The sequence below is a fragment of the Micromesistius poutassou genome (assembly GCF_964030765.1).
Source record: "Micromesistius poutassou genome assembly, chromosome: 13".
In the NCBI taxonomy this organism is placed as follows: domain Eukaryota; kingdom Metazoa; phylum Chordata; class Actinopteri; order Gadiformes; family Gadidae; genus Micromesistius; species Micromesistius poutassou.
The window spans coordinates 7,622,855-7,642,620 of record NC_140283.1 but is presented as its reverse complement, the minus strand read 5'-3'; the positions used below and the strand labels follow the sequence as shown (position 1 = coordinate 7,642,620).

Genomic DNA, 19,766 nt, shown 5'->3' with positions numbered 1-19,766 from the left:
ACTGAATCCTCTTTGTCGCCCAAGTAAAATAGTAACGGAAAACATACAAATCAGACTACCGATAATATTGGCTTATAATTTCTGATAAGCTATGTTCTGTAGAGGTCATTGGTAACCATGATATTGGCCCAAACAATCTCCCAAAACAATGTCAGTGAACCTTACCAGACTGTTTGTGCTGAACAATGCCTTGTTTCACTATTCCTTCGGTTGCAACATCAGCATGCGTGGCTGAGGGCTGGGGGATCCTGTGCAGCTGTTCTGAGGGTGCTGGTGGAGTTGCTACACAGGCTGCACTTCCACCTTTGGAGGCTGTTTGTTTATTTAACAGAACCCCCCCCTTCTATAACTGTCTTGTGTAGGGATTGTGTTTGTTTACATCCCAAAGACGTCTTCAAAACATGCTGCAGTGTTAGTATCCATAGTCTGACAACTTTATGAATAATATTTTAAACTTGTTTTGTATTGCAATTGCATTGTCTGAAGATTGAGTCAAGTTATATAACATTTACAAAATATGATATAATAAACTTGGTTTACATCAAACAGGTATTTTTTTTATTACCCACAAAGGATGTGTTTCAAGGCCGTTATTGTTTCTGTGAGGCCATCTTATCAGTGCTACCTTTTGTCCATGGCTTCCACAAGAGCCATGTAAGGTAATGTAAGGGGTGGAGGGTTGGGATCAGACCAACGGACGTTGTGTTGAATCTGCTCCAGGCCACGGACCTGCCACCTGGGTGATGGCGGGAGACAGGGACCCGGTCTCCCAGTCTTGTCATATCCTCGGGTGTGTAAGGAACCAGTTTATCCTCCAACCGTGACTATTGAGTGGACCTTACCCTTCACTTAACCCCCCACCCACACACACACACACACCATTGTTGTCATCACCTGGCACTCTATCATAGCGCCACCTCCACCCAGAGGAGCTATGAGAGGTACAGGAAGTCTAATTCCAGACCACTTCCTGTATGACATTCCTGACCTAAGCTGCTTTCCTGGAGGACTCTTCCACACCGAGTGTGTTCTGGTATCCATGAGAGCCTCAAGACAGACAAGACAGACACACATGCTCACTGGAAATGATTGGCACTTCCAAAAGGAGTGAAATCTTTACCAAGTGATTACCAAATGATTGTCATAATACATCCCAGCCATTGGAACAACAGAACAACATCTTTAAGTTCAGCATTTCACATTTCACCGATAGAAGGAAGGGTGCGTTACAGTTTGACAGTCATTTTCAAATTTATTTAATGTGAAGAGATGGAAAAATTTGACCTCATTGAAGGCGTTTCCAAGGAACTGTAATCCTTTCAGACTGTGTCCAGTCAATAAGCTTGAATAATCATGAGGGCATGAGGGACTCAACCAAGAACATGACAACTTCCCAGGCTTCTAATCCAGCCTTTGGGAGGCGTGGTCATTAAAGTCCTCAACACTACTCTCTCTTGGTTGAGCAAGTTCAGAGATTGCTTTGTGATGCCAATATCCCACAATAAAATCTGCAGAAAGACGGGCGGCTCTTTTTGTGCTTTTTCGTTTTTTTTTTTTATTGGTACATAGAATGGAGGAAAGATTAATGGATCATACACACAGAGTGACAGAATAGTGACATAGAAAAGAGTGACAGAAAAATAAGGATTCAGAGGAAAAAGTGCAGAAAATGAAATTGGATAGTACAAGAGATTACATACAGTGCAACACATTGTCCCTTCAGCACCCCAAATCCGTCTCCGCATTCATTTTTTCCAAACCAAAACCTGACTCTACTGTATAAGGATGGGCAGACCATTGTGCAACACAAACCCTACGATTTTAACTAATCTTTAGCATTTGAATCCATATGAACCCAAAATAATTCTACCACTTCTTCATTTTTTTATGATACTCTCCCAATCTCTCCTTGGCTTGTAAGCCTTCCAATACTCTCCCGTGTCATGCCACCAGACACACTGAGCTGAGTCAGGGCACATTCATTCATCTGGCCCACCCAAAACAGCACTCGGTCCAACACTAGCATGTGTTACCCATGCCTTTATCATACATTCATTATATATTCTTCTAGACTTGTATTAGTGTCAAGAACTGTAGCAGTGTTCTATAGTTACATTTACAATTAGTACTTTTTTTCATGTTGTTTCCAGTTATAGTCAAACAAAAATATGCACATCTGAAAACGTGTATTATACTTCAAATATATGAGCCCATATCAGAAAGCTTCATCTCAAAATGGAAATTGACCAATAATAGTTGATCAATAATAGCAGGAGAGATTATTGCTAATAACTGATTCTCTCCCCCGCCCCAAAAAGAACACCACCACCAATGGATACCATACCAAAAGAAAAATGTACAATTGGCAAATGGAAATCAAATGGTAATAATTAGATCCCTTCGGCCTCAACTCAAAACATACGAGACCAACACATACCTTTCTCAAATAATTCTGACATGAACAAGAATACACAAGATTAGAGCTAATCTACTTTGATTTTAGCAGCGAGTTTAGCAGTGAAGAAGAGGTCTTAATCTCTTTTCTATTGCTAACGGCTGTCGCAGGACACTTCTCCTGCTCACCCCTCACCACCTATGGCTCCAACAGACTGATGAATGATTGTTGTGCTGTCGGCCAGGCGGGGCCCCCTCAGGGCAGGGCTAGAGCAGGCTCTCCCTCAGGGCAGGGCTAGAGCAGGCTCTCCCTCAGGCTGCTGCTGCTGGTCGAGGCCTCCGGGGGCTGGCTGGGGGCCAGTGTGGGGGTCCACGTGTGCTGGTCCAGCAGCACCTGGTTGAGTTTGTCCATCCAGTCGCAGCGCTCCTGCTTGGTGTCTGAGGAGAACCAGCGCCTGGTGGGCAGAGACAGAGACGCTGGTACGTCAGGGGGAATACAGCCACAGTCGTAGGGCTGTGCGATTAATCACAAAATCACGATTTGAATAATCAGGATTTCAATATTTACCAAAATAATCGTGATTATGATTTTTTTCCATAATCGGGCAGCCCTACAGTGGTCCACTTTGAACCTGTGGCGGGGTCCCGTGGTTCATATACATTATATATGAAAGGTAAGATGCGGAGAGGAAAGCCTTGAAATTGTACTCCGTATTTGTTTAGGTGCAAGTCTTTAAAATTCCGGCTACATGGTGAAACGTGATGAGGTTTCCGACATTTTTCCTGCTGTATAAATAATGCGGTAACACGTGTTAAATAGGGCAATCTTGACGTTTTATATTTAATGGCTTATTTAATGCCATTGATCAAATATTTGAGCCAACCAAAAAAAAAAACTGCATCATTGCAAATCAACGTCCCCTCCAATATATAAAAAGAGAAGTTATCCTTAAAAGTTGACCCCAGTGTTATGATTTATTGATGCATCTAACCTCTGCCCACATTCAGCTCGAGTGTTGCAGACCTTTTGAAAAAGGAAACCCCCTCCTTTTCCCATTAGCTGAAACCGTAATATTTAATGTTACGGGCAGAGTGCTTGCGGTGTGATCTGGTTCATTTAACATTTCCCCAGACACTTTAATCCAGACAGCTTGCAGTGAATCCATGTTAAACATGTATTTAGGAGTGGTGTTTAGGCATCTTGCTTAGATCTGGATTATTTAACCATTGTAACCGGCTCTCCTGGCTTAATTTAACCTGAAATTTATGTTGATTTTTGTTGTACTAATTTGGCTGATGGGCATTTAGTGTGGGAGCGCTCTTGCCACAACTGTAAACAAGAGCACTTTGAAATGTTTCATCAATGCGCATTATGTCAATACAGAAAAAAAGATATGTAACTTACTTTGCTACAGTCTCCTTGATGTCGTTCCTCAGCTGTGTGTGGTGGTTGCTGACCAGCTCAAAGGTGAAAGGTCGAGCACAGGAGTCCCTCTTCACAGGCTTCACACACTGGCTGGGTGAACTGGCCAGAGAGATGGAGCCCTCTGCTGCCTGCATACAACCAAATAGGACACAAGAAGAGACGGGTGACGATGAGTCGCGTATTCCCAGCCTGAGGCCAACTGGAAGGCGTGGGCTCCAACCCATGCATTGAGCTTGAACTGATTTGTTATCTATCCGTGTTGTGGGAATAAATAACAATCACATCAAGATGGTTGAAAGGGAAAATACTAAAACAAAAATACTGCTACTTTTCCTCTCCTCCTCATAAAATAAGTATAACGGAAAATAATAAATGCTTTTATCCATAGTACCTTGGCCTCCTTGTCATTGGGGTGGTTCCAGTAAAACATGTGGGAGCCCTCCAGTGTGAAGAAGCGCCGGTGCCACGCCCCAAATCCATTCACCACCTCAAACATGGTCTGGGAAACGCCCAAGGAGTAAAATTAATATCAACCATTTCACTCGTCATGAAACAGGCAAAGCCTTCATAACAGCAGAAAGCAGCCCCTTACCAGGAACCCTTGGTGCTGTACACTGGAGTGACCCTCGCTGTCCAGGCGCAGGTAGATGTTGCCCTCCAGAGGAGACAGGAAGGGCACCTGGGAACAGAGCAGAGTGATGGGCCACGCCAGGTGTAAAATGAATAAGAAGAAAACAATTGAGCTATCAAGATATTGGCCAGCTGGATTACGTGTATACCTTGAAGCATTTGTGCAGCACTGCACATTTCCAACTAATTGAGTCATGTTATTGAACAGCCTCTTCTCATACCAACTTAACAATATAACATTTATGCTACTGTAAGCCTTATTACAGACACCCATCAGAATGTGCATTTTGTGTTTGAAGTACTCAAACATCAAAAATGTGCATTCCTTACAAGTACATTATACTAATTTAAGTATATATTCTTTAAGGTCCTGACATTGCTGTTGGGATCTCTCATAAAAAAATATTTTAGGGACATTTTAGGGACTGGATTTATGATTGTATAAATATCTAATGATTGATGTTAATGCAATGGGAAAAGGAAAACACACACACACACAACTGGGCGATCATTCAACTGGATTTCTAGAACGGGTCGGTCTCTAGAGGGAAAGAGAAACATGATGTGATGGGTGAGGGGAGGTGAGAGGGACAGAGGGTTTGAACATGCAGAAAACCTTTTCCTGAAACTCATCTCCCAGGAGCCTCCTGATTTTCCCATCAAATTTCATCTGAGTGGAGAAAGGGGAGGGGGGAGGGAGACATGGGGAGGAAGAGACATATTATATCACCAGTGACACCCAGTTAAGTGCTGAAAAAAAGATGACTCAGAAAAGTGGGAGTGAGGTACTGTACTCTGGCTCTGCTGCCAAGCGACGTCAACGTGGCCCGATCTCTGTGCATAGTGCAAACCCTTCACCATAGTGTTGTATACTCATGCAAGTGCCCATGGAAATATTACTTAACACTGGCCATCTGTGCTCAATCTCACTGTGAAACGTCATTCATAACAAAGGTACAGGGACAAAAACAGCCACCATGCCATTGTTTCTAAAGGCATATGGGGTATGAAGTCTATTATAACCAAACAAGTTCAGATAGGGTCCTTCTCACCTTGAAAATAGTTTCAAAGCATTCTGATTTCAACAGAAACATGTCCAGAGAATATTGCTTTAGCATCTTTCTATCATTAAATGTAATCCAGGCAATACAATTATTATTTATCTGCACAGTCAAGATTTAAACCTGTCAAAGACCCAATAACAAGAGTTCACAATAACAAAATGAACATGTAATGAACACAAAAAAGGGAACTCTACCACAAATCAACATGTGTATCTTGAGGCTAGATATAAGAAAATGTCAATGTATTCTTTTAGAAACAGTGATGCATTGGCATCTGACCATCACCGACTGTATCCAAAAGTATGGATAAATATACAAAAATGTAAATCCATCTGAATGCATGACCATCCTTTGAGCATCAGTTGTGATGCATCAAGAAGAGCAACGTACCTTATCCAGAGGGAACTTGGTCTGTCCCAGTGAGGACAGAGTAATCTTATGGGAGCCCACCAGACAGAAGTTACTGGAGCGACGCGTGTTCAGGGCAGGCAGTGTGGAAGCTGTACCAGAGACAGCCGATCAGATTAGAAAAGATGCAAACATTATGAAACCTCCAATACAGAAATTACGGACTCTAAATACATACATAGTAAAAAATAAAGAGCAACTTGAAACACATGGTGTTCTTCTGTCCAGTGTTCAGTTTGTGTATGCTACATAAATACATATTTGCTGTGTTTCTGAATAGTTTTACATTCAAAAATAAAATTTCAACAACTGCTACTTATCATACAGGATGACGAGTATTGACAAATTTATCCGGATAAATGCCACGAAAGGAGAGGCAAACCACATACCTGTCAAACTGTTATTGGACCGATGCTAGAGAAGGAAAAGGTCAAAATAAGTATTTAAATGTTTGATACAAGTGTACATACAAGTGTTATTTATACAATTGAACTGTCCCTGAACATTATGAGGGTAAAACTCACAGTGATTGTACTCAAGAGCTTCCTTGGGGTGACCTGTATGTATAAAAGGCAGTGTGTGTAAATCAAATGTTCCTTCACTCAATTCATTTGAAATTACACACACACACACACACACACACACACACACACACACAGTAATAGTATCAGTTACCCGCGGCTTTGTGGAGATGCGCTCCACAGTGCAGGTGCTCCCTGATGTGTGGGACTGGAAATTAGAAGAAGTCCATTACAAATGGAATCAAAACTGAATCAAGTGATGCGTCTCTTTTCAGGGGCTTTTTCACGGTCAATTACATCATTAAAAAAAGAAATAGTACCAGGCTATAGACTTCCACATCAATCTCAAAGTTGGAGCGAATGTCCTTTCTGAAACATGAAATGAATTATAGATCAATATATTATGAACATGAGAGACTTTTATATGCAAATTTTTTACCTCAGAACTCAGCTGAGGGGAAAAAAAGTGAACATTTCAAATAATAAAAGGCCGGAGGCTATATCTTACAAAGTGACAGAGGTGGGGAACGATATCGTGTCTCCGTTTTTGGCGTCCGCAGCTGTGGCCAATGGAGTTGCCACGATGTTGCAGGGGCCGTAGCGAATCAGAATGAAGAAGTAGTGACTTGGGCGACCTTATATAGTGCAACATAAAAACAAAGGCAATCACTGTTAATCAAGTTGAGTTTAATACATTTTATTATATAGTATATGTAAGGGATAATGTAGAAATATGCCCCTTCAGGGTGAACCAAAAGACCTCCGCTTCGCGTCAGTGTCCGGTTCGCCCTGTCAGGGCTTATTTCCCGATAATGACCGGCAACGTTCTATACATTATCACGCTTATTACACGGCTACTTACCAAAATGAAAAAAATAACTTCACACAGTGTGTCTTTTTACAATTTATTTGTTACCAGCATTCGTAGTGTTGATCAGCAGAGAAATAGTCCTCCAAAGACGTTGACGTCGCTTAGCAACAGAATTTGCTGGGGTTGATAAGTTACCGGACTACTTGCGGAGTGATACGAAAGACGTGAATCAGAGGCAAAAAAAATCCACTTTCCTTGACAGCGGTCATTATATGCTTAGCAACAGTCATTATTGAAAAATAATTGACCGCCGGAAATCGGGAAGGCCCAAGTGAACAGAGCATTCCACAGCATTGAGAAGAGCCGTGTAATAAATATATATATAGCCTGCTGAGCCATTGTGAATGCTTAAATAGTAATGATGAGTATGAAAGAATGCTATGCAGTGAAAAGCTTCAGACAAACACCCACACTTACAGTTTAACTGGATGATGGTTTCTGGGTGCCATACCTTTGCGGTTACGAGATGAGCAGACAAACTCCACTTTGAGAGGCAGCTGGACATTGCCGATACTGACAGTGCCTCTGCAGGGCTGCTGGGAGATGTAGTCCCCATCAGCTCCTGCTGGCTCCTCAGAGGCTGAACCCCTCTCATCCCTCAGTCTGGTCACCTCCGCCAGCAGGGCTGCACGCTTCTCACCTGGAACAAATGCGGACATATGATTAATAAAAGTGGCGTTACAAAAATAAATGGCATTTAAAAAGGTGGGGTATGTACTTTAATTTTGTGCAATCTATTTGAACCCAACGTTAAATAATAATGCATAAAGCAACTATATATTTATTTACTAATTCATTCATACTAAACCACTATGCTCAAGTTCACCACTAAAACAGTATGGTCCTTGAACACCGGTTCAACACCTTCCACTCTCCCCCCATAATAAAGCTTGTTTGTATTGTATGAATTTAAGTGCAGGCTGTAACACGATGAGCCCAGCGGCGCAGTACATACAGGAGACCAGCAGGAGCTTCTCTGCCTCAGCCTCTTCCAGTGAGCCCCGGCCGTGGGTCTCATCGGTGCAGCAGCCCAGCGCCTGCAGGGTCTGGGAGATCACCGTCTGCAGCTTCCCCGCCTCGTCGTTGAGGGCCTGGGCCATCGCAGGACCAAAACAAACACACGCAATACTCATATATGACTTTGAACCCATTAGGTAGGACTTTATTATCCTTTCTTACGCCTATAAAACATCAGAGAAGACCAAATAAATTGGATTTGCATTTGGAAGGAAGTGAGTGAGAGCATGATTACTATGTAATATAGTAAGACTTAAAACAGCTTATTGTAGTATTCACCACAATCTTTTCTTTAGTGTTGATAGAGGGTGTAGGGCGGGATTTCTCTGGGGCCCGCCTCTGAACTGCAGGAGTCACACTTTGAATGGCAGGCAGCTTGCTCTGCCTTTGTGTGCGGTAGGCATCAATGCTGTCAATGGAGAGGTACAAGCAAATTCACACCCCTGCCTTCAGTCACAGAAATACTACAGTAACAGGAGACCCATGATACAATTTAAACAATGTTTCCAGCAGAATGAATCATCTTTTTACTTACACTACCCGTCCAAAACAGTTTGTGGAGCGACCAAACTCTATACTGTAAATGTCGGGGATTTTAACGTTAACGGGGATATGTAGAGTGTAACATAGATACATATCAAGTGATAGCGCTGGAATGCTACCTGTATAAGGGAGCAGACTCCGGTGCAGGGGCTGTGGTTGCCTCCTCTTCTGGAGTCAGGAGCAGAGATGGGGGAGTGGACACTGCCAGACGCTGCGTGTTGGAGAGACAAACATGAAGACGTTAATAAAATCTATTCAAATACTATTCAGACCTTCAATTAAATAACTAAATTAAAAGTAAAGTCACACAAATGTTTCTTGGTTGACTTTCAGTTAAGGTTCTGCCTCGGCTCTCGACAACTGGAAGACGACCAACCTGATGCATGAGATAAAGAGCCCCTAGTATCTAAATAGCCTGACTGTTTGATACTTTGCTTGTTGTGATGTGTTTGAGAGATGGATGTGGTACCTACCAGAGGGGTGACCACAGCCTCTACTGACTTGCTGAGGGGAGACAGGATCCCACTGGGAGGGAAGGTCAGCAGCTCGTCCTCACTAGTGTCCGGATCCTTGTTCTCTCCCTCTTCCTCATTGCTCTTCTTCTTGGGCTGCTCCCCCTCCTCTTCCTCACTCCTCTCCTTCTCAGACTCGGTGTCCGTCTTGCTCTTGTCTCCAGTGTAGGTCCCGATGCCACTGTCGCGGTCTTCCGTGTCCTCGTTGTCCCTCCGCTCTTCCTCCATGCGTCCGGCATACTCCAGCACCTCCTCAAACATCTGGTCAATCATCTCCGCTGTGTTGGTCTCATCATGCAAGCTCAGCTCTCCTGTGGATAGACACAAAGCAGTAGCTGCATTACTCAATATACTGGCAATTGGGCACACCAATTCCCTAAAAAGGACCACTAATTCTCATCAAGCTTTGATGTGCTCTCTTCTTTCCTGCCTGTTTCCAAGTACCCACCACAGCCAACCGAAGTGCTCACCCCCCGTGGATTTCTAAGAAAATGTTTACATCTCACCTGAAAAGCTACTCTCGGCTTGGGACTCACGGGAAGTATTAGCCTCCGATAGGAGTGAATCATTGATAAGCTCAGGCTCCATGATAAAGGTGACTTTCTTCTGAATGCTTCTCTCGTCTGTCGGCTGTGCCTCCTCCGTCTGGCTGTCATGTGCTGACCCATCTGGAACACAGGGTCCTCCATCAGGGGGCACTGGCTCCAGTCCTTCCATTTCTTCTACTGGGTCCTTTGATGGTGTCTGAGCTGCTTCAACTGGATCGGAGTGCGGGGGATCACACTGGTTCATTGGAGCCATGTCATCAACTGCTCCAGGATTGTGTGCAGGGTTGTTGTCCGTCATAGCTTGATGGTCACTTGCTCTGCCACACGGCTTCGTCGGCTCCAGACTGCTCGGTTCTGCTGGTCCCTTAAAATCCACATCCGTTTCTTCAAAATTCCCTATGTCCGTTTGAGCCAACGTGTCCACAGTCGACCCTGGATCCTCATTACAGACCCCTCGGTCTCCATGGAAATTTTCAACATTAGAATGCCTGATGGCCTTTTCAGTTTTAAGGGATTCAACTAAAGGGCTGACTTCTGACTCAATGCGTTCATCCTCTATGATGGCTTCCTCTGGTTCCCGAGTTTCAGAACCCCTCGGAACCAATGGAAGGATATGGCCATCATCTCCATCCTGGACGTCAGGCTGTGCACCTTGACGCAGGCTTTTCTCCTGCTCCTCACCTGCAGGGCAGGATTCCCCCTCAGGTTCTCCCCGTTCTTCCAAGGCTTCTACAGTGGCCTGCCGCTCCCCGTGTTCTCCGACCTGAGGGTAGTGCCACAGCCGCTGTTCTTCATCCGTGGAAGGCTCCATCTCCTCTTCGCCATGGGAGGAGCCGCCACGCTCTTCCTTTCCCTCCAACAACAGAGCCTCAGAGGCTCCTGCTTGCATTGTTACAGGTGACTCGGGGGTCTCTGCGCTCGTCTCCTTCCCAGGAGGGGACTCTAAAACACTCTGATCTTCATCAATGAATAGCTCACAGGGGTTCCAATGCTGAACATGAGACCCGAAAACCGCCTCCTCCCTCACAGAACCATCTTCTTCCTTCTCTTTCCTTCTCTTCCTGTCTCTTTGGACTTTAGGGGAGTCTGGCTCCCTACACATTTTCTTCTCTTCAGATTCACTGCAGCTCTCAAGCTCTACATGAGTGGCAGCAGTCAGGGTGTCACATGGTGCCTGTTCACCTGTCGAGTAATAAAATGAACATATCTCTACACTAACAAGCAGTATGTATTTGTATCTATAGACATTTACCAACGAGGGCTGTGATGGTTCCCGTCAAAAACGTGTGTAATACGAAAAAATAATGACGTTTCACTTTAGCACCTTTTGAAGTCAAAGCCTAACCCTAACTATTATTAAGAACGATACTTAATATTAGTGGGACTTAATTATATACACAACCAGTAAAAATGACAACTATCGATAAAGTCAGTGATTGCGACACTGAGTGATCGTTGGTCAGTAGAGAACAAAGTTAGAGACAGGAGTAAAGTTGGTAGAGATTCAGTGAGCGGATTGAGTGAGAGGTTGTTCGACCCAGTGTCGTTTAAGTCTAGGTACATTGGGATTACGCCTTGACAAATGCCATTGCAGCGATAGCATTTAATAATTCAGTGACAGACGTGCATTACTTATAGCCTACTAGCGGGAGGACTTCAAACATGTTGAGCCGTTTATGGCTAACATATGTATAACATATGGATAACAATGTAACTCTGGCAAGGGCAAGGGGAGAGAAGCCGGCAGGGGCTCAACCTAAACAACAACGAACTAGATCTGTCTACAGTCTTCAGTCAACATTGTTCAACTAACTCAGATCACTATCAAGAAGTCACTTAAGGCTTGGAGAGGTTTATAGCGTTTACAACCATATCCTGCAGTTAAGATGCTGGATTTAAATGCACGGTAATGATTATCGCCTATTGGTTAATTTCGCTTGTTTGTTTTCGATGTTTATTTTCCATAAAATAATGTCTTAAAGAAAGCTATACCTTGGTAGAAATAAACCTTTATGTGAGGGTAGACATTAATGTTTGAGGACGGACAACGAATGGAGCAAACAAGGTCATGGTGAGCCATTCCTAGGTTTATAAAAACACCAAACTGAAAGTGACCAAAAGATTGAAACGAACCAATCCCTGAATAGCCTGAACCGGTACACCCCTATTACCAACACAGACAGGAAAACAGATAAAAAGACTGACTTGTTGGGTTTCTCAAAATGCCTGTGCTCTTACAAGTAAAACAATTGATTGTAGATGAATTGTAGTTGTAAGGTAAATCTGTAATTCAATGATATTTTAATTTCAGGCTATAGATATGCTATGGACTTAAATTCCATTAATTTTACCCTTTTGTCAATATCATAGACACTTTGCCTATGTTGAATTGAAAATATTTAATTGGATCAATGGCATGTAATATAATCTTACCTGTGGTTTTCTCCTTTTCCTTCTCTGACTTAAGAGCAAGAGTTTCAGTGAAACTGCCATCTGCCGAATTTGCTGAGTTATCGCCCTGCTGGAAAACAATTTAGTAGAGTTGCATCAAAGATTAGAAAATCCAGCTTCATTGTGCCACTGAGTTCTGTTGGCTAGCAGCTCAAAAGTTTTAATTTACCAGAAATCTCAAAATCTGTCAGTTTGCTTTGTTCATAGTAATAAGAATGGATTTGTACAACAGTGAATGTGAAATACCCATGTCATGTCAAAGCACCATAATACCATGAGGTGTCACCCTTTCACACCAAGAAAGTTATTCAGAACTCTTTATGACTGGGGAAGTGACAATAGGTGATAACTTCCTTCACTTAAGACACCATTTTATTTAATTTCCCATTGAAGAGTAATGAAACCACCCTTTGTCATTGGAGAGAAAATGTTATTCTATGTTATAAGTTAGCCAACAGGCTAACTGTTGGTTGGTGTCTAGTGGCATGGTCAAACATTAGGGTTGTTCAATACGCTTCAAGTGTGTACTGTCAAACTATAGTTTGAAGTTGGTACTGTGGAGCCCATTGAACCAAAGAAATGTGAAGCCTTAAAAGAAATGCGTCTTCTAACTACAAAAAGGAGATAGAAAGTGCCTACATTAAATATTGACATTCACACTCCCCTAATGCCAACGTGCTTAAATGGGACACCACCCCCTTCTGCTGATAGTGCTGCCCATGTGCAGCAGGTGCCTCAGATAGTTCACAGATATCTGTTAGACGCTGACTCACGTCCCAGGGGTGCACTGGAGGCCAGTGGACTTTCCTTCTAAATCCATGAGGCGTCCAGGTGGAGGGGGAGGGGCCAGGAGAGGCCCTCCCCTTCTAGGATTTACACAGGTTGTTTTAAAACGGAAGTAGCTAGATTTGATGTCGAGTCCCATGGGGGAAGACAATTCTTAACAAAGTTGGGGCTGTGTTTTGAAGAACAAGTCTGCACATTAATGATCAATGAGGTTTGATAAGACCCCATAGGGAAAGCCAATCTGTTTACTAACCTCAGATATTGTGGGATCGGATGAGCTTCTTTTCAGCCAAGCATTTTCACTGATAGGTTGAGCATTTAACAGGCGCAGCTCTTTCTCTCTCTCCTGATTGAAGGACAAACAAAGCAGAGGAACTGAATACAAATTCAGGACCGAGATCTTGGTTGAGATTTTTTTATACATGTTTGCATGTGCAGGAAAAACACAAGAAGTAAAACAAACCAAAGGTTTTTGAAGCACAACAACCCTTGAAATATATATATATTTTTAAATCGTAGCCACAGCATTTAAATACTGGAATGATAGCTTAACCCAAACCCTACCTCAATAGCAAGATAGGTATATCTTGTCTAAGTCTAAATCTAAGTCATGTTAGTCAATGTTTCGTAGTATAAACGTGTGATAAAGCCACATACCTGGCGTATGAATACCTCCTGCTTGGAGCTGGGGGTCAGGGTGCCCTGGAGTTTCTGTTGGATGCCAGAGACTAAATCCGAGCAGGTGCGGGGACTTGAAGGGACCAGGCTGGGGCTAGGCTGAAAGATGGGGGCTTTGAACCGATCCATGCGCTGATGGAACTCATCTTCCCCTAGTGAGAGAACGTACCCACACGGCATTTGGCTTCAGATAACGAGAGATATCAGCTCATTGGTGGATAGCTATAACAACCAATCTAAACTATTGATGGGGTTTTACTAAAGATATAGATCCATACGTGAATCTAAAGCAATCTGCTTGAATCAAATCAATATGTATAGAAACATACTTTTGAACGATGGGTGGAAACTGATAGGCAAGGTCTTTAATGGCATGAAAAAAGCTAATCACATTTAAGACACATGCTTTGATGATGCTTAGTAATGACATAAACACAAATTGTTCATTAAAATGATGTACTTTGTAATATTGTTTTAACAACAATAAATAGCTATGTCTACACTTTCTTTCATTGCACATTTTTCTGCATATTCTCACCTAGGAGATGTTGGGTGAAGCCTTTGTTGTGCAGGATGATGGACAGGTTGTCAGCCCCGGGATCTGACAGACACCTCGGTGCCAGGACAGGTCCTCCTGAAGTGAGTAACAGGCAGGCCATTGTCCATTATTCATCCAGGTATTTGCACATTGGAAACGGCGTTCAAAACAGCTCAGGTTAGGTCTAACACGTTCTCACTTGACAGCCATCTTTCTTTCAGAAGGCTATGCTTGTTAATACTATGAAAACAGAGAGCTTATGAACTGCAAGGCATTACCTAAGCAGGTGTAGTTGTGTAAGCAATCCAAGTAATGTGTGAGTCATTTCAGGTTTTGGAGGAATTTGTATGTTGATGTCAAAAAAAGTAAAAAATAGTTTTCATTCTACATTGGCAGCTCCTTGAATTCACTGGCCACAACATCAATATAGTGTTGCACATATTCACTGATGTTCAACATGCGTCAGACACAAGATTGTACACCTATTGGCATAAATTATCCATATTAATGGCTTGGGATTAGGCCTAGTATAAATGTGTATGTCACATTTAAATACAAGAAGTCTTACCTTCTCGTCTCTGGGTGAGCTGCTGCACCCGGGAGCGCACAGAGTTGATGGCCGGTGTGTCTGGCTTCAGCGCTTGCTCAGTTGAACGGCCAGAAGATGGTGTAGGGCTGAGGTTCTCCTGACCTGCCGGGTCCAGGCGTTGGCGCTTTTGCCCATCGTGACGTTCTGTCATGGATAAAATGTTTAACACAAAGAAACATAAATATGCTTTAACACGTTTTAGTACAGCGTCGTTTACAATCTGAAAATAACGTCTATCACACACACCTGAGGATGAGAAGACGTTGTCTTCAGAGTCTGACAGAGGGGCTCTCTGCCTCTTCAGCTGACTGCCTGAGGGCTCCATGCTGAGCTCTGTGGAGGAAACCCACTGACAGCTTAGTCAACTCGAAGGGGGCGGAGAAAAGGGTCAAGTTTTGTATTTAATAGGCGATGTCACCAAAGAAGTTAATCTAAAATTAATTATAATGTAAAAAGACCCAAATAGTATGACACCAGAATAAATAGTGTACGATTTAACAAAGAGACAAAACATTGTTCAACAGTAAAAAAGGATACGTGCATGTTCTGGAATGTGATAACTTGAAAACGCCCGACCCAAATTTCACAACCAACTCAGAAGTTCAAAGTCTTTTTTTTTTTTTTTTAAATATATATACAAACAGCTAATTCCGTTGATACGTTCACTTGCATTCGCAGTGGAAATTGTACATTTTACTTCATTTAGCTCGCATTATCCCAGATATTCGGTCGTTAACCAAGTTAGCGACAGCAGCTCTCCGTAGCTCTAGCGTTACCATAGAGAGACAAAGCTCGTCCGTTAACCGTCAGCTCACCACTGCTTACCCAAAAATAGGTACTGGCAATATTCCAGTCACCAGGAACTATTCAACGAGGACTTAGAATAGCTACCTGAAAAAAATGGAGAATATATAAATCAGATGGGTGTTCGACACATGACTACGTCCAGTGTCTGTGCTTCAAACTTTGAATTTCAGCGGGTCTTCTGACGAGCAGCCGAGTACAAACAAACGAGCCGTCTTCTTCTTCTATAGTGGAGATTCTGGTAGTTTAAACGTTGCGAGGCGTATTACTGCCCCCTGCGGGAGAGACTGAATTACACACACACGCGCGCACACGCACGCGCGCGCGCACACACACACACACACACACACACACACACACACACACACACACACACACACACACACACACACACACACACACACACACACACACACACACACACACACACACACACACACACACACACACACACACACACACACACACACACACACACAGCAGAATTACATCTGCTGTTATATTTATTTTACCCTGGAGCGCATTGAAAGCATACCTTCTAGTATAGTATACTTTCCTCTGGAATTTTGTTCTGCTTCACAGGGCTGCCAACTTTTGGGTTTTGGCCGGAGTGAGATTCTGTAGAATCTTGCAATGCATACCTTATGGGTCCGCGGGTGTAAATGTTGACTGGGGGGGGATTGTTGACGGGGGGACACTCTGATTTTTTTTCCCGTGAGAAATTGGATGTGTGGCGTGTGAGCGTGTGTAAGCAGGCAAAAGCGTGTGTCACACGGTGAAACCGTGAGAGTTGGCAGCTCTGGCTTCAACCCCAGCAGTCCACTCATCCCGACAGGCGGTTACACGGTACACCCACTACTTCTGTGGAGTAAATAATGAGCTTCTGTTGTTGTTGGTGACTTCCACAGGGCTGATGGGAAAAAATAACCTAACGGATACATTACATTACGAATATAGTCAACTCTGGGCCCAAACTTAACGAGCACAACACACCACACATTCAAGAGGGTCAAGATGACCCTCGAGCCCCCCTATCAGTCGGCGGAGAACACTCTGCCACAGCTAGATGGCGAGGACACACATATCACACAGAAAGACAACACAACCCGGAGGCTCAGGGACAAGAGAACCCTCTATAACCCACACAAAGTCTAACACACACCTGGCTAGGAAAGATACTATAAGTTTCACATGCACCGGATCACGGGTGCTCTTCTGAAGCAGAACTTCCACGGAGGCGAAGCTCCAGACGACCTCAGCACTGTTAGGGGACGTAGAATATTCGATCTCTCACGCTTTATGAGTCAGTATTACCTTTGCTACTTTACTCAATAAATCAGAGGCCCTGCTGATAGACTTTATTACCTCTCCGTCTCATTTTATCTGGTCAAGTAACTAGACAGACTGTTTTTCCCAACAATACGAGACCCCTTTTGCCTAAATACCACAAGCACATTAATGTCCCCCCCATGGTGATCAGACTCTTGTCCATTTTTACGGAGCACACCTCCATTCTTCTCCTACCAATCTACAAGCAACATCTAGAAATGTCTCAGCACACATCTCCGGATGTTTATGACCTTCCCCATCTAATCATCAGACACACAAAAATAGGGCCAGCAGCAACCACAGCCCAGACCCAGACTCATGTGAGCTAGCTTTCGATTCCCCAGAGACTAGAGCCCAACACGCCCAAAAAGAACGCTCCCATTATTTCCGTCGTACTAGCCCACACCGGCGGTGCCTTGACGCGTCGGCGCGCCGCCCCGCTAAACTTCACGCCACTGTTCTATTCCCCTTTTTAAAGCTATTTTGTACATCCCGGCTTGATACAAGGTACTGTACATATGGAGATTGTTGATAATTCCACAATGCAGAATGAATGAGCAATGACAATAAATAAAGTGACTAAACCGTAAACAAAGTGCCCGACAGGACATAAGTAACTGAGACGATCATTGTAAGCACAAACAGAGGATCATGGGCATCAGGGCCATATGTAGTCATAAAACAACTCGTACAACGTAATGGTAGCCTATACCGCCTATGTTTGGCGATCTGCTGCTTTCAAAACATAACCACAACGGTGCTGCAGCGCGACGCTTCCTATTGGTGCTATGGGCGGCGTTTGACGCGCGTAAACTGCGCTTCGCCGGCGGTGTGTGGCCGGCGCAATCAAGGGCGCACTCACACTAGGCAAAGTTGCCCTGTACCGTACTCAAGTACGGTACTCAAGTAAATCCTCAAATCCTTCTACAAACGGCGAGCCACACCATTCATACTGCTAGCTGAGGACCAGGGAGACTGCACTGTGTGCCTGAATATGGCTGATGTGTGGAGGATTTATAAAGGAGTAAAGTCACCAAGGCCAGACTGTATTCCAGGCCGTGTCCTCAGAGGGTGCACCAACCAGCTTGCAGGGGTATTCACCTCTATGGCTGACCTATACCAGAACTAGGCTGCAGTCCCCAACTGACTTCATACATCTTGCATAAAATACCTAGAACTTGAATGATAATTTAATTACATGTAAAAAGGCTATTCAGAAAATAAAGGACATGCAAAAGTTTTCAAAAAGTGGAAGGAAGATGCCAATGCCATCACAGAAACCAGAGACATTAATCTGAGATGCAAATGTATGTGTTAAAAATAACTGATCAGATCTTGCTGATATCATGGTATTAGCATTTGAGTATTGAGTCAAGTAACTATGATAAAACAATTGACAATGAAACAGGTGTTCAACAAAACGGCAGCATTACCAATGATCTAAATATATACATCTCTAACAAAAGTAAAAAAATAAAAAAATAAAAAAAGTGTCCCCCTCAGTTCTGATAACAGGAATATCCATTTCAAAGTATGCTAGGGAATTTCCATGTGTCAAATGTTGGCCACACGTCACTTCTGCAATAATCAGTTTATATAGGGGCAGCAGCTACAGGAAATCTATACATCTCATTAAAAGTCAGAATACGATCAAGTTATGACTCAACACACAATGAAGATTTTGTGCTTAGTTCTGGGACTGCTGCTGCTTACATCATACTCTGGAGCAAGTAAGTACAACCTGTAGGCAGCATATTTTTGGACGATGAAATGTGTATGCATAGGGTTGCTTACCTTTATTTATTTGTTTACAGCTGCTGGGATTAGCTCATTGAGACCAAACCAAAACTGCTGCAATGAATTCAAAAGAAGAGGTATAAAAAGGTCAGAAATCGACTCCATCCAAAAAATTCCTAAATACTGTGAGCAACATGGATTCATGTAAGTTGATATTTTCTTTTCTTTCTTAAATTATGTTTGATGTTTAATATATTAGCATTTCAAGTTAGGCCTATATATTTATATTTTTAAACAATACGTCAAATGTAGAATAAAAGTTAGATCCATGAAGACAAACAAACTATGGTTTTCTACAGGCTATTGTAAACCTTTTTTTCATCTTCTTGACACATAATTGCAACAAATCTCTTCCAACAGAGTCAAATATCCAAACGGAAAAGCAATTTGCTACCATCAGGAGCACAAATGGGCTCAGAAGACATACGAGGCATTCCACCATGGCAACTGAAGATAATTTTAAAGAAACGGGATGGGAAATGGGAATGGGAATGGGAAAGAGCAAAATATAAAAACAACAGCTATAATTATTACTGAGAGATGTTTGCATTATTTCAACAGCTGTCATTACAACTACCATTTACATTTTTTTTTTTCATGCATTAATAAACCCAAGTCTAAAATGTTCCCTCAATAAATGTCACATTAAAACTGAAGAATTCCATGTTTGTTCTTACATCCTTTGAAAGAGATTTTCACAACAAGGTATATTTTTGTTCCTATGTAACACATGGAGTTTAGCAGCAATATTGTATATCTTGTGAAACACATTGGACAAAGACAATACAGGCCTATGCCCACTGCATTAAACAGTTTGCTTCATGCAGTGCCCAACTTGGTAAGCTTACACTCATATTTGT

The 19,766-nt window shown here is 42.9% G+C and overlaps 1 protein-coding gene and 1 long non-coding RNA gene across 5 annotated transcripts; one reads left to right on the top strand and one right to left on the bottom strand.

Moving 5' to 3' along the window:
* Positions 1 to 1,538: 1,538 nt before the first annotated feature.
* anln2 (anillin, actin binding protein 2) lies at positions 1,539 to 15,976 on the bottom strand. 4 transcript variants are annotated; one of them, XM_084476790.1, is made up of 23 exons: positions 15,868 to 15,976; positions 15,223 to 15,309; positions 14,956 to 15,120; positions 14,388 to 14,483; positions 13,829 to 14,001; positions 13,425 to 13,517; positions 12,368 to 12,455; positions 9,348 to 9,697; positions 8,994 to 9,085; positions 8,611 to 8,740; positions 8,270 to 8,405; positions 7,766 to 7,954; positions 6,952 to 7,078; positions 6,764 to 6,812; positions 6,598 to 6,651; positions 6,447 to 6,479; positions 6,312 to 6,336; positions 5,905 to 6,014; positions 5,067 to 5,120; positions 4,413 to 4,499; positions 4,212 to 4,319; positions 3,800 to 3,948; positions 1,539 to 2,849 (listed from the first exon to the last, which is right to left on the bottom strand). In XM_084476790.1, the coding sequence occupies exons 2-23, from the start codon at positions 15,299 to 15,301 to the stop codon at positions 2,690 to 2,692; spliced, it is 2,547 nt and encodes an 848-aa protein (XP_084332916.1). In that variant the 5' UTR covers positions 15,302 to 15,309; positions 15,868 to 15,976; the 3' UTR covers positions 1,539 to 2,689. The 4 variants fall into 4 exon arrangements, with proteins under 4 accessions (XP_084332916.1, XP_084332915.1, XP_084332917.1 ...); XM_084476789.1 differs by having other exon boundaries at positions 15,802 to 15,953; XM_084476791.1 differs by having other exon boundaries at positions 12,368 to 12,452; positions 15,802 to 15,953.
* LOC311356932 lies at positions 14,392 to 19,369 on the top strand. Its single transcript, XR_014637738.1, has 3 exons — positions 14,392 to 14,488; positions 18,924 to 19,050; positions 19,267 to 19,369. It is a non-coding gene; the product is annotated as an uncharacterized lncRNA (long non-coding RNA).
* The last annotated feature ends 397 nt before the right edge of the window (positions 19,370 to 19,766 follow it).